A 13787-nucleotide genomic window follows, 5' to 3' on the forward strand; every position below is an offset into this window, starting at 1 on the left:
GCTCTAATTCAGTGCTCTTACAAGCCATCTGACCTGTAGTCGTCTTTTCAGCCTCAGCGCCGGGAAGAGTCATTTCAGGATCAGTGTGCTGTTCTCTTGACACAGATGAGCTCTTTATGGTATTCTTGCTTCCTAATCGAGGCAGAGCCATTTTGAAGCACTATTTTACCCCGGATGAGTTCTTTATCATGCATGTCGATCGAGTCTATGAGATCACTCGACACCATCCGCGACTAATCAAATATCTACTCAATCCCCTTCAATCCTTCAAGCATCCAGCCAGCGTCACCTGTCTGTCATTCAACTATCCCAATCCTACCTCATCCATCCAACCGTTTGCATTTCCGTGCCGTTTCTGCCGTTATTCACATCATCAACAGCACCCAATTCGCCCTGAATCTCAATCCAACATCCTCATCGTCCGTCGACATCCTCCACTATCATCAAAACACCTCATTCATTCACCTATCCCAATCCCACCTCAACCATCCAATCTGGTACATCTCCGTAGCATTTCCGCCGCTCTTTACATCATCACCACTATCAATCCAACATCCTCATCGTCAGTCTACATCCTCCGATATCAAAAACCTCACTCATACCAGTTGAACCACCTCACCACATCCCCTCTAAACCACTTCATTCCATCACAAATCTCTATTCATACACTACCATAATCAAACCCATCCAACATCGCTCATCAATTACAAGAAAAAAGTAAGAAATAAAAAGTAAGAAAAAAACACTCAATATAGAGTATTACATAGATAGATAGGTTCTCGCTCTTTAATACTACATGCATCCCAGATACGCATCCATCCATCCACATCCAACACAATATAAAAGCAACAATAAAAAAAACAAGTAATACACATCCTCCCCTCCCGTGAATTTTTGCCCAAAAAAAGTTGCCGTACACCCGAAATTCCCCGCCGTGTTTGTTTGCCCCCCTTCCCTTCCCTTCCTTCTCCCTTCCCTTCCTTCTCCCTTCCCTCCTCCGTGTGTGTGCACATTGCCCAACATATTCAAAAGAAAATGTATCTCACCCAAGATAGTATAAGGGGTGAAAATCGTCCATGGCGAGAATCCAAATTCGAGAGCCCTCAGTCCAAGCTTCCCATTATAGCTCGTTCTCATTTTTGGGACTCCCACGTCCAATCCATAGCATCTTAAGCTCGTTTCGCTCAAGTGCTACTCCGTCCTTCGTCTCAAGACTTCCCGATTGGTAAAGTTTGATATCGTTTTACCAAATGGGTAGTAGTGAATCCAGCTCGTTTGGCCTTTATGCATCAGCCCCGTTCCGGCGGCTTGCAGCATCAGAATAAGCTGCAGCAGAAACGCACGCTCGGCATACATCACCAGGGCATGTCGTTTTCTTCGTCTTCTTTTCACCGTGGCCTGAATTTTCCTTTTGCTTTCCCTTTTCCCCACCAACTCCAATGCGCCCCCTTCCAAGTATATGTCACAACAGCCCAACTCGCGGATAATGAAACAAAAGCCTCTCTACCAGTGTCATTCGGAGACACCTGTGAGTATGCCCATCAAACCAAAATTCCTCTTCAGATGATGCCTCCAGGCGGATCGTAGCCCGTTGATGCTCCTCTTGCTGGGTTCATGCTCATGCCGGGAAGGTCGCCGTCCACCTGGGCACTATTTGTCTTACGCAGCATAAACATGGGCTTCTTGCCTTCCTTATCCAGCTGCTTAAACAGAATCAGAGGCTTCTCGTCCATGCCAAGGCAACGCTCCTGGTCGCCGTAGACAATGTACAGAGCGTATTGGTCCCAAGGCGCATTGATCTGATACTTCTTAAGCGCAGCCGGCAACACCTTGTAGCACGGGTCGTCCATGCTTACTCGGAACGACTTGAAGATTTCGACAGAGTCTTTGGGATTGGGCGTCTCGGGAACGGGCGTCTCGCGTCGTCGAATCGACCCGCCACCGGCCTTGTCTCGTGAATTGTAGCCGAGATCTGGCTCGATAAATGTCGACCGTACAGAAGGGGTGGAGTTATAGGATCGAGAGCCAAGAGTGGTTCCGCTCATGTGGTTCATTGGGGATGTCGGTGATGGCATGACAGGGGAGGGATATCCGGTCGTGGAAACAGAGGGAGCGCCGTTCATGGCGGCCAGGTGCGTCGAAGACATGACTGCCCTCTCTGCCGCGCTGGACGGGTCCAGCGTCTGTTCCGGCATGATCCGCTGGTCGTGCGTCGCTTGCGTCGGTGAGTTGCTCTTGGGCGTAGCTCCTATCAGGATTCGTCGTTGTGAGTACTGTCGCTTCACGCCTCGATCGCCGGGCTGGGCTCCAGGCGGCGTTGGTGCAGGTGGAGAGAGGGTGGCTTCGTATGTGTATGCTTGGCTGGGCCCAGAAACGTTTGGCAGCGGGTGCTGAACGTCCTTGACAAGCCGCAGCGCCGGCAGCATGTCCTCCCTGAGGCGCTTAAAGTCTTCGTTCATCCGTCGCAGGTCCTGCTCCAGTAGGCTCATCCGCTCGTCTCGCAACCGGAGCTGTTCCACTAGATGTCTGATGTCTTTGAGCGTTGCTGTAGCGTATTGGGCTTCGGCATCGGCGGCTGCAATCACGAGTCCAGCAAAGTCAGTCATGGGCGATTTCCATTATCCAAAGGGCAAAATGGGAGGCCTTACAGAGTGGTAGGTAGTGATCGCTCTCAATTGGGATGTCTTGAGCCTTTTTGACGTCGTAGACGCTCTTGAGAATGGTTAGACGGTGGCCCACACTGGCGATGCCCATGCTCTTGAGATCGTCATGCAGCAGAGCAACCAGGGCCTCTCCAACAATGTCGTTTTCTGTATAACACCATAACGAATCAGCCAATGCCCAAACAAACAAAAAACGAAACCACATCGTCACCATCGTAATCATGGTCGTCATCACCATGCTGCACTGTAAATCACACCGTCAAATCACATACCCAAAAATGTATCGGCATACTGCGGCAGCCCGATGGCACTGATGAAATCCGCGCACTCCTCGGCCGTCCACTCGGTAATAATCGTCTCGGGCAGACGGTCCATGCTGCTTCGATGGCCGTACGTGGTGGGCGTGTGCTCGGCCGACGTCGACAGCTCGGAGCCCATGGGCGACGTCTCGGAATCGCCCACGGGCGAGTGGTCGCCCAGGTGATGCTCGTACTCGTCGTCGGCGTCCGACTCGGCGTAGCCCGTGCCTCCTTCAAAGCTCATCATCGTGGGCGACGCCGCAGGGCTGCGCGAGGTGCCGTGGCCAAGCGTCTTCTCGCTCTCTCTCGCTTTCTTCTCTCCCCTCTCAGGGCGCAGGTTGGTTTTCGTTTTCGTCCCCTATTTGACGCTGCTCCCTTTTGTCCAACCGTCCCGTCGCCGCTACGACTCTTTTCGATGGACAAGTTGCGTTGCGAGATGCCCTCTTCCTTTTTTTCCTTGTTTCTCCTGCTTCGCTTTCAGGGGAGTTTTGAGGGCTGCGTAGAAATTGAGGCACCAGGTTCGAATGGGGGGGGAACGAGGCGTGCGGAGGCGAGCAGAGCGCCAACGGGCGGCTAATGGATCGATACAAGGCGCTCCGAGTGGGTGGCCGGACACAAGAAGACCCCAGTCAGCAGCAAGAGGGAAGCCGAAGCAGAAGCTGGGCAAGGCGGCGATAAGGTCGAACAAATACTCGCAGAGCCTCGTCGGTTCTTGGTCTTGGTCTTGGATCGTCGCAAGCTGGGGAGGAGGGGCACCAGGAAAGACGAAACTCGGGAACTCGCGTTGAACCCCCCAAGGCTCAGTTCGCAACAAGCCCAAGTGTCAAATCTCGGCCAATAAATGCCAGCCGACAGGCACAAGGCACAAGCACCAAGCACCAGCAAAGGCACCAGCACGGGCGGCGGGCTGCGGGTACCAGGTACGCCCACGGGGAGCCGCCACAGCTTCAGGTACCGGCGCGCGTCAGTGCAGCCGCAAGTACAGGTACCCCCCCGGACGAGGCATGTGTCCGTTACGAAACCCGTTGGAAGAGAGCCCTGGAGCCCGGCGCTAAGTCCACTAATGCGAAGGGCCATCGAGACATCGGACACCAAGAGGCGACAGGTACAAGCGCCGCCTGCTACCGCCTTTGTCACTGCCCATAGCGCCGCCGCGGCCGAGGTACGGCAGCCATTGTACTGCGACCGCTTCCATTACAAGCAAAGCAGCCGTTTTAATTGCGCCAGGGCACGAACGCTGGGCGGCGCCTCTAGCCCGATGGGGATTGGCCTTGCACCATGCGAACCTCCTGTCTTGTGGCTGAGCCGCGGGCAAAGAATGGATTTGGATGTTTTGCTGCTGTTATTATTATCAAGGTGCATGCACATGACATGCAGGTGTTGTTGATACGAAGTAGCATTTGATCCATTGATCGTTCAAGAGATGGCATGGACCTGTTTTCTGTTCTATTTTTACTTTTTATCGTAGATTCCTTTGATGGAGAGGTACCGTACACGACCCAGTCTTAACAGACAAAGGTACCTTGGTAGGCAATTTGACACCAAAATCACTTCAACTCCACCAGCATGAGGTTGCATTTAAGATGTCCAAGTCAGACCACAGTTCATGGCCCGGCTAAGGATTTAAGCTGCCTGCTAGCCCTCGTAGTGCGTCTACCGAGCCAATAAATCACCGAGCAACGTGTGGACTGAGCAATCGAGCCTGTACCGTACCTGAATTCATATTCCTCACTCGCTGCAGGGTAACAAAAAACATATGCCAACCAGCATCAAACACCAACAGCTCAGCTACGACATGCCTATGAGTACAATAAAATCAATTGAGCATCCAATCCAGCTTCTCACATTTACACCAAAAGCCATCAGCCAACACAAACAATCCCCGTCAATGTCATGTCATCTCATCTCCTCCGCAATCCATCCATCCCATTCCCAGCACTCCTCTCCAACAACCATCCCATCTAAACGAGCCAACAACCCCTGCCTCACTACACTCGCCTAAAAAAGCAAATCCAAACCTTGAACCCCCAAACAAACACCATCCATAGCATCTCTCTCTGTCAAAAAGAAGAAAAGAAAAAGCAAATCTCGCCTAACCCCGCGCCCGCAACCCGCCACATAATACTACATGCAAGGGCAAAACCCAAAAGCCAAAAAAAGCAAAGAAAACCTCCCTTGCAGCAGCACACACATCCCCATCACATCAACTGTCTTACATTCGTAACCCCATCCCGAGCCGTTCCGAAACGAAAAAAAGAAAGAAGAAACACATCGATCACACACATACACACACACATCCATACTCGTCTATATCGTAAACTCGTATCATCTCTACTGCCTACCTAATTCGCAAACAAGAAACACCTCGCAACACGCGTTTCATCCTCCCAACCCCCTTTGGTCATGGGTCATGAAACTCCCAAAACCCTCGTATATACCAAAACACTCAAGATTCATGTTTCCCCCCGCACCCACACCGTCGCGTTTCAAAGCCGTCCATCGTTTTCTTTCTCTCGGTGCTGAGGGGCGCCTATTAATAGCCTTGCATTGCATTGCGTTGCAGCTACAATTGATATACTGGAGACATTTATACCTGTCCTCGTACATATTTCCGTACAGAAGAAGATAGGCAGCAAGGCTCGGTCCCGTTCTATTGCATCGAGCCCAGCCAAAAACAAATTTCCATCCGGGGCATCACAAATCACAAATGACAACACTCAACACTGATAAGACGAGCCGTCAATTCTCCACATTCAACTTCATTAACCTTCTCAGACGCGTTCTGCACACTTATATATTTACAATTGTCAAGCCCACCCCCAGAAAAAAAAACACCGTATCCGCCCTATATATCCCGCAATCCCGCCCGAATATCCCCAACCCGTTGGCCGCTCGACTTAAAGCCGGCGAGCCTAGGCAAGTCGTTTCCGAGCCCCGTCCCGGTATATTAGAATTCGCCCTGCAGTCATGATCCCTGCAGCTTCACATTCAATCATGGCCGCTTTTTTGTCGGGCATGGTCACATTAATTATGTAAATAATACGGCTTCGCGCCAAACCAGAGCTGACCACAAGACTCTGGAGCATCGTAAGCTCAATTAGTCGAACATTGGAGTAAAAATAGTAATTGGTCTTTTTTCCTTTGATATGTGATAAAACAAGGAAGAAAGAGAGAGACGCCGTTTGTTCATCTCCCAGGAGCCGGACATTAGCTTCAAAAAAACACTTTGCGCCTCAAACACCGAGCCGTGGTTTTTCCTCCCCGTTCTATATGTCTTTTCTTTGATGGGAGGGAGGGTTCAATATTGAGTTGCCCACAAATGTCATTGGCTGTAGAAAAAGAAAAGAATAAAAAGAACCAAAACACAAGCCGCTCACCGCAGAGGGAGCTTGCAGTCAACGACACCTCGTCGAATGACATCCTCAACCTTCCATCGGGGGGCCTTGATGGGAGTGCCAGTGTTCTTCCTCCACTCAGCCTCGTCTTCTGGTGCGACGCCCTCGGGCAGAGGGTCCAAACCACCGGCGATTCCTGTGGAGTACTTGAGCTGGAGAAGGTCGGCAACCTCGTCACAGGCAATGAGCATTCGGTCGAGGTCATCCTTGTTGTGGGCAGCAGAGACGCAGAAGCGAGCACGCGAGCTGATGAGCGGAGTGGCGGGATAACCGACGACGACGACGGAGATTTTGCGAGCAAGCATCTGGCGACTGAAGGCAGGCATCTTTCCGGGGTTGTAAAGCAGGACGGGGATGATGGGTGAGTCGTCGTGACCAGTCACAATCATGCCGAGACGCTTGAGTCCGAGACGAAGGTAGCGAGAGTTAAAGGCAATGCGCTTCAGGCGCTCCTCGCCCTGACCAGGGCAAATATCTCCGTTAATCAGCTTGAGGGAGGCAAGAATCTGCATGAGAACCGAGGGGGCAGGGGCTTCGCCAAAGATGGTGGAGGCGTTGGTGCTGCGAAGCTTGTCAATGATGTGCTTCTCCGCAGCAATGTAGCCTCCGTTGGCGCCGAAAGACTTGGTCAGAGTGCCCATGAGGATGTCGACTTCCGAGGTGTCAACGCCGTAGTAATCGCAAACACCACGGCCGTGGGGTCCCAGGGCGCCGATGGAGTGAGCCTCGTCGATAAACAGGTAAAACTTGTACTTGCGCTTCAGTTCCAGGATTCCGGGCAGGTTGACCATGGTACCTTCCATCGAGTAGAGACCTTCGACGACCAAGAGAATCTTCTTCCAGGGGCGGTGAGTCCTTGGCTGGCCCTGGGAAATGGCTTCACGAAGAACACGCTCGAGGTGGCCCATGTCGTTGTGCTTGAACGACTGAATGACAGCACCAGAAAGACGAGCACCGATTCGGATAGAGGCATGGTTCAGTTCGTCGGAGATGATCAGGCAACCCTTGGACACAAGTGCAGGGAACGTGCTGGAGTTGGTGACGTAGCCCATGGAGAAGACCATGGCGTCGGGCTTTCCAACAAAGGACGCAATTTCCCGCTCGACTTCGAGAGCCAAATCAGAAGTGCCGCTGTCAGCTCGGGGGCTGGCAAAGGTGGCTCCGTACTTCTTGACGCATTCCTCGACGGCATCGGCACAGGGACCCTCAGACTGAGCAAAACCGAGATAGTTGTAGGAACTCATGTTTAGCGTCTCAGTGTAGGTGCCGGTGTAGCGGTAGGTGTAGTTGTAGTCGTCCGACTTGCGGTCCTTGAGGGTGATGAAGCGGCCGGGGACGCCGACAGTGGTGCGGGCAAAGCAGTCGTCCAGACGCGTCTTGAGGCGTCGGGTGTAGAAGCTGTCGAAATCATCATTGAGGGGAGCGAATCCATTGTGAATCTTGAGAGGCTGATAGCGCTTGCGGTCGCCGAACCGCTTGCCAAAGAAATCACGAACGTGGCCAAACAGAATGAGCGCCAAGTAGCTCAGGTAGGTGGTCAAGAGATAGTAGTATGGAGCCTCGTCTTCAATCGGCCGCTCAAAGGGCTTGCCTGCGGCCTGGCTGGTGTACAAGTGCTCAGGAGAAAGCAGCGGGCCAAATTGAGCCTCGACGCGTTGCCGTCGCTCCACCTCCTCGGCCGACTGAGGCTTGAACAGCGTCGTGGTCGGTTCGACGGTGTTGGACTCACCAGTCGCAGTGGACAGCGAAATGGTGGGCAGTGACACCGTCGACGGCGAGATGGTGCTCATCTGGCTTTGATGCATGGTGGCCTGGTCCTTGGACTTTGGGCTGGACGAGAAGAGCTGGCTCAGTCGGTTGGTCTTTGAGCTTGAGAGACGTCGTTCGCCAGTCTTTTCGGACGCTGACATGGCAGACTGGCTGGAGGAGAAGGGATTTGCAAGCCGTCGCGGCATGATCTCCTTGAGGCTTTTGCAAACTCAAAAAGAGAAGCCGGCTCGTGGGGACTTGGCGCCTGGAGAGAGGAAAAACGAGGCGGGTTAGCTTCAATGGCCAATGAGAGCAAAAAGCGAGCTGGGGCGAAAATGAATGCGTGATGGTGGATCGAGGGATGTGTGCAAAGGTTCTTGGGTTTTCCCTTTTGCTTTTCCCTCCGCCCAAATTCCTAGGCGCCATGCTTCGCTGGAAGCTCAGGCCTTCGGCAGCAGCAGCGACAAAACTCAAAAGCTACGGCGCGATGCGGTGTGGCCACAACTTGCTGCTGGGCTTCACCGGGCGGCGCCACTAGGCTTCGAACCGCTGTCGGTAAAGCGTCTCGATAGCATCGAAACAAGCTTTCCAACGAGGCTCGCGTCATGCCAATTGCAAGCGATTTTGCAGCCATAGATGGGCCAGCTGCTGGAACGAGGCCTTTGGAGGAGGGGCTTGAGAATTGGAGAAGAAGATGGGACTGAAGCCCCCCCAAGAGACGGATTGGATTGTGAGGCTGAATTGGCGGGATTTGAAACAAACAGCAGCGTAAACCTACCAGTTAGAATACCAAGGAAACAAGAAACAACACCGAGGATGGTGCTGCAGTGCTTCTCGCCCTGACACGACGCCTTCTTGAATCTGCTCAATGCCTCGCACTCGGCTCAGCAGGTGGACTGATTTGCAGCAGCAGCAGCCCTGTGGCCCAACAAAATAGAAAAATTGCTGTTCCAAGGGCAATATCCCAGCTCAGTGGAGATGCAGCACAAGGACACCACGCGACAGACGAAATGACCACGATCGCAGGGCCGGCAAAAGCAAAAAGCAGGTTGAAGAAGACAGGTTTGGGCTTGGGGGGAGTTTCGGCTGGGTAAGATGAATTGGCGAAAGGGGGTCTTTGACGAACCCACAAGGCCAATAAAATCGAGTCCTGGCCGCGCGACCTGGGAGCCACACGGGCAAGGGAGGGGGGAAATAGAGAGACAGGCCGCCAAGATATAGCGGAAACAGCCCGTTGGAGCGCTTTTTATTTTATTTCCCTCTTCGCCGGAGCTCTCGCTTGTGACTTTACTCGCTCGCTTGGATTCCGATTCCCTTGCATTGATTTGATCTCTTCCGCTGGGCACAACCTGCGGCGCCTGCGGCCAGACCAAGAGGGACCGAGAGGATCCAAGATGGACCAAAGAGGGACGGGACAGCCAAGCCGGAATTCAGGAGCCCCCAAGCGATCCGTCTCGAACAAGGGCAAAAGTGGGCGTCTAGCTTGTCCACGGGCACTTAATTTGGGCCTCTGCAACTCTCTGCCGAGAGTGTGGATGGGCCCTACTGCTACTCTACAGCCAGCCATCCAGCCTACAGGTACAAGTACGTCGGATCGCCCGGGCTTACTGGTGCTACGACGAGTACTAACTGGTAGACAATGCGAATCTCGGCCGATGCGTCTTTGCAGCTGATGAGGTCATTCGAGCCGATATCCTCCAAGCGACGACCGTTAGAATCCTTGCTTCCAGGACGGTTGCCGGGCCTGGGTGAAGCCGTCTGACTAGCTACATATTCGTACATGGACTATTGCCACCCAAGATGCTCTCTTGAAAGGGAAAGGAAGCATAGACGACAAGTTAAAGAGATGAGTGGCTCGATGCTTCTCCGTTGTCGCAGTCCAGCAAGGTCGCATTACAACCTCAACGATCTGCAAGGGGGCAGCCGCGCGATGACATTTTGCCGCGATTTCTCTCGCCCGTGGGAGCAGCCCAAAAAGGGGCGCTGACACAAAGCAGAGCTGGCAGTAGCTGCGAGCTGAGAGCTGTTGGAGCACAGCACAGCACAGAAGCCGAGTTTCGTGATGCTAGCCAGAAAACTCTCCGAAGATGCCGGACGCAACAGCTGATAACTACCTATGTACTCCAGCTACTTTAGCATCTCGACAACTTCAATTAGTATTCTCGCATGGGGCAGTGATTGTCGCTTTAAATTCGCTTCAAAGTTTCAACCCCAGCTTTTGACTAGAAGAGCAAGGGACTCTACTCTAATTCCAAGTGTCTTGCCTTGCCTTGCCTTGCCTTGTCTTATCCGAGTTGTACTCGTACATGGCAATACTGTATGTAGACGGAACAAGTGCCAGCGAAGCATGCAGTGCGACCTTGAGTGACACACACGGACTTGGTCCTCCGTACGTGTATTTCCCTCTGCTTTACGTGTAATTGACTTGTCACCCACGCCCAACAGTGTTAACCTTATGGGTCTTTGACTTTCGTCCTATCACCTCATCCTGGTAATTTGTGCCCGAGGTAATAGTTTGAGACGGAACGGGGAAACACAAACCACCAAGAGAAAATCAGCCCACGCTTGAGCAATTTGCCCTCTCCGGAATATTGCCGGCAGTGAAAAAAAGAGCATCGAAAAAAAATCGATAAAAAATCTTTCAAATCTCTACTTTCGCCTCGGCACCTGTATTCCGCTAAATTAAGTCCTAGCCTAGTGCACATGCTAAGGAAGAAGCCATCAATCTTTTCTTCCTCTCTCTCTTATCTTTCCCCTAAATCCAACCAAACTTGACTAGCTCTGCACCAGCCACGCTTTGATCCTTAGTCATCCATTTCTCTGCTCAGCCACTGCTCCAGCCACAGATTCTCGGCTTCTAAATCGCCTCGCAACCATTCCAAAATAGAACCGAGGGTGCCCGCGGGTTGCAACGGGCCATGATGGAGGGGGACCGCAAACGCAGCCGATTCGGCAGTTGGGCTAGAGATCCCCAACCGTTTTCCGGTCCCTGAAAGACTATTTGATTATTCTTGGGGAAAATAAACAAGGAGGGACCCAAATCATCAATTGGCTTCATCTCTTCGCTTCTCGTGCTTGATTCTCTTCCTGGACCTTGGCCACGCGGATAGCCATCTCGATTCTACAAGACGAAAGACACGGACGCCATGGGGGAGTCTATCGACCGCGACAATGCCTTCGCAGGCGTCACTCCCAAAGCAAAGGAGCTCTGGAGACACGCTGAGCCTGCCTCGACGCCTATGTGGCAGTTTCTCCAGACGGTCAACCAGAAGCACAATCTGCATCTGACCGGATATCCAGACCTGTACAAGTGGTCTGTCGACAATGTCGCCCAGTTCTGGGACGAGGTGTGGCAGTTTGTTGGCATCGTCTCATCCCAGCCATACTCACACGTGCGTTTCCATCTTCAGCCTTGTTGGACGAAAAAGCTTGAATAGTTAACTGACCAAACTAGGTTCTGCCGGCTGATGCGCCCATGTTCCCTCGTCCCGACTTCTTCGCCGACTCTCGCCTCAACTTTGCCGAAAACCTCCTCTTCCCTCCCACAGGCAAGCCTCTTGACCCTTCCTCCACCGCCGTAATCACCACCACCGAGCTCCCTGGCGACTTGCGATCAACCACTTGGGCTGAGCTGCGTGAGTCAGTCCGCCAATGCGCCAATGCTTTGCGCGCCGAAGGTTTGAAGCCTCACGATATCGTCGCGGGTTATGTATCCAACCATGTGGAAGCCGTGGTTGCGATGCTGGCGGCTGCTTCTCTCGGCGCGATATGGACGGGCATCAGCCCTGACAGCGGCGTTTCTGCCGTGTTGGACCGATTGAGCCAGATTGGACCTCGCATTCTGTTTGCCGACAACGGAACAGTGTACAATGGCAAGGAGTGGTCGAGCACATCCAAGACAACAGACATTGTCGCGGAGCTTAGCAAGATGGGCCTGCAAAAAGTTATTGTCATTAACAACATCAAGGGCGATCTGGGTATCAAGGACATTGAGGCTCACGGCGTCGCGGCCGTTGAATACCAAAGCTTCCTCTCCAGCGCCTCATCAGATGCTCTTACATTTGAACAGCTGCCGCCATCACATCCACTCTACATTCTCTACTCCAGCGGTACCACAGGTCTCCCTAAAGCAATCGTTCACACTGCTCTGGGAACACTCATCCAGCACAAGAAGGAGCACATGCTGCACTGCTCTTTGACCTCGTCTTCGAGCATGCTCTACTACACAACCACTTCCTGGATGATGTGGCATTGGAGCGTCGGAGCGCTTGCTGTCGGAGCCAAGCTGATTCTATACTCGGGATCACCTTTCCGACCCAACTCACACATGTCCATTCCCCGCGTGTTGTCAGACCTCAAGGTGACCCATTTCGGCACCTCAGCAGCCTACCTCACAGCATTGGAGGCCAATGGAGTCTATCCTGTTCGTGATTCCAGCATTGATTTATCCCACCTCGAAGCCATATACTCCACAGCGTCACCACTGCCGCCGTCTACCTTTTCTTTCGTTTACGAAGCCTTCCCCAAGACCATTAATCTTGCCTCCATCACTGGCGGCACCGACATCATCTCTCTATTCGGCGCTCCTTCCCCTCTGCTTCCCGTTCGCGTCGGCGAAATCCAGTGTGCCGGCCTCGGAATGGCCATCAAGGCCGTCGACTCCGTCACTGGTGAGGATGTTCTTGCAGGAGAGCCTGGTGACCTGGTTTGCGTCAAGCCTTTCCCCTGCCAGCCTCTGACTTTCTTTGGCGCCAAAGGTGACGACAAGTACAAGGCTGCCTATTTCGAACGCTTCGAGGACGTGTGCGGCGTCAAGGGTGCGGTGTGGCATCACGGCGACTTTGTCAAGATTCCTGACCCCAAGACGGGCGGCCTGCTCATGCTGGGCAGATCCGATGGCGTCCTGAAGCCGGCTGGCGTGAGATTCGGATCAGCTGAGATTTACAACATCTTGATCCGATTCTTTGCATCCGAGGTTGAAGATGCCGTCTGTATAGGACGCCGACGGGCAACAGACACGGACGAGACGGTTTGCCTGTTTGTCGTCCCGACACCTGGCCACGAGTTCAACGACGACCTGAGAAACAGGATCAAGCAGAAGATTAAGAGCGAGCTCAGCCCGCGTCATGTTCCAGGCGTGGTGGAGGAGTGCGGAGGCGGCATCCCCAAGACGGGCAACGGCAAAAAGTGAGTTTCGCAATTTGAGAACACGTATGGTTCATTTTCTAACATTGGTATAGAATCGAAGTCGCCGTGAAGCAGATCCTTTCGGGGATGAGCATTAAGACGAACGCCAGTGTTGCAAACCCCGAGGCTCTGGAGTGGTTCAAGGAATGGGCAAAGACGCATTAATGGGATTGAAGCATGATACAAGTTGGATTCTGGTTTGAACCGTAGCATGATGGAGCAAAGGAATAGAGAGGGCAAGTCCCGGAAGTGACTAGCTTAATAGTATACCAAGAACAAGAGTTGGATGAACTAGAAGGAATTGCGGGAACAATGATGGATGATATAGCATGCTCAAATCGAGGCCATCTCAAAGACAGAGACCGCCTTGCTGAATGGCATATTTATTCTCTTTGAGAGCATCAATTGACTTTTGAATCGCGAGTCTTGGCAGATAGATGCTATTATTACAACATATTCGATATAGGGGATCTTTAAATCCTACATTAAAACAC

General features: G+C 52.7%; 3 protein-coding genes across 3 annotated transcripts; 1 reads left to right on the forward strand and 2 right to left on the reverse strand.

Moving 5' to 3' along the window:
• Positions 1-968: 968 nt before the first annotated feature.
• On the reverse strand, positions 969-3766 carry V8C40DRAFT_247706 (uncharacterized protein). Its single transcript, XM_083216393.1, has 3 exons — positions 2936-3766; positions 2649-2810; positions 969-2575 (listed from the first exon to the last, which is right to left on the reverse strand). The coding sequence occupies exons 1-3, from the start codon at positions 3207-3209 to the stop codon at positions 1560-1562; spliced, it is 1452 nt and encodes a 483-aa protein (XP_083071974.1). The 5' UTR covers positions 3210-3766; the 3' UTR covers positions 969-1559.
• Positions 3767-6335: 2569 nt separating this feature from the next.
• Positions 6336-8267, reverse strand: V8C40DRAFT_275374 (serine C-palmitoyltransferase LCB2; the record flags this gene model as incomplete). Its single annotated transcript, XM_083220700.1, has 1 exon — positions 6336-8267. One exon carries the CDS (start codon positions 8265-8267, stop codon positions 6336-6338), a length of 1932 nt encoding a protein of 643 aa, XP_083071975.1.
• Positions 8268-10773: 2506 nt separating this feature from the next.
• On the forward strand, positions 10774-13787 carry V8C40DRAFT_247712 (uncharacterized protein). Its single transcript, XM_083216394.1, has 3 exons — positions 10774-11498; positions 11561-13293; positions 13347-13787. The coding sequence occupies exons 1-3, from the start codon at positions 11253-11255 to the stop codon at positions 13456-13458; spliced, it is 2091 nt and encodes a 696-aa protein (XP_083071976.1). The 5' UTR covers positions 10774-11252; the 3' UTR covers positions 13459-13787.

Source organism: Trichoderma camerunense (genome assembly GCF_050948025.1).
Source record: "Trichoderma camerunense strain CBS 138272 chromosome Unknown V8C40scaffold_11, whole genome shotgun sequence".
NCBI classification, from domain to species: Eukaryota; Fungi; Ascomycota; class Sordariomycetes; order Hypocreales; family Hypocreaceae; genus Trichoderma; species Trichoderma camerunense.

Bases quoted from the DNA above. Each gene is read 5' to 3' on its own strand.
- V8C40DRAFT_247712 (XM_083216394.1), top strand. From the start codon at position 11,253: ATGGGGGAGTCTATCGACCGCGACAATGCCTTCGCAGGCGTCACTCCC. The intron at 11,499-11,560 runs GTGCGTTTCCAT...TGACCAAACTAG, and splicing joins CATCCCAGCCATACTCACAC to GTTCTGCCGGCTGATGCGCC. The intron at 13,294-13,346 runs GTGAGTTTCGCA...ACATTGGTATAG, and splicing joins AAGACGGGCAACGGCAAAAA to AATCGAAGTCGCCGTGAAGC.
- V8C40DRAFT_247706 (XM_083216393.1), bottom strand. From the start codon at position 3,209: ATGATGAGCTTTGAAGGAGGCACGGGCTACGCCGAGTCGGACGCCGAC. The intron at 2,811-2,935 runs GTATGTGATTTG...GGTGTTATACAG, and splicing joins GTATGCCGATACATTTTTGG to AAAACGACATTGTTGGAGAG. The intron at 2,576-2,648 runs GTAAGGCCTCCC...TCGTGATTGCAG, and splicing joins CGATCACTACCTACCACTCT to CCGCCGATGCCGAAGCCCAA.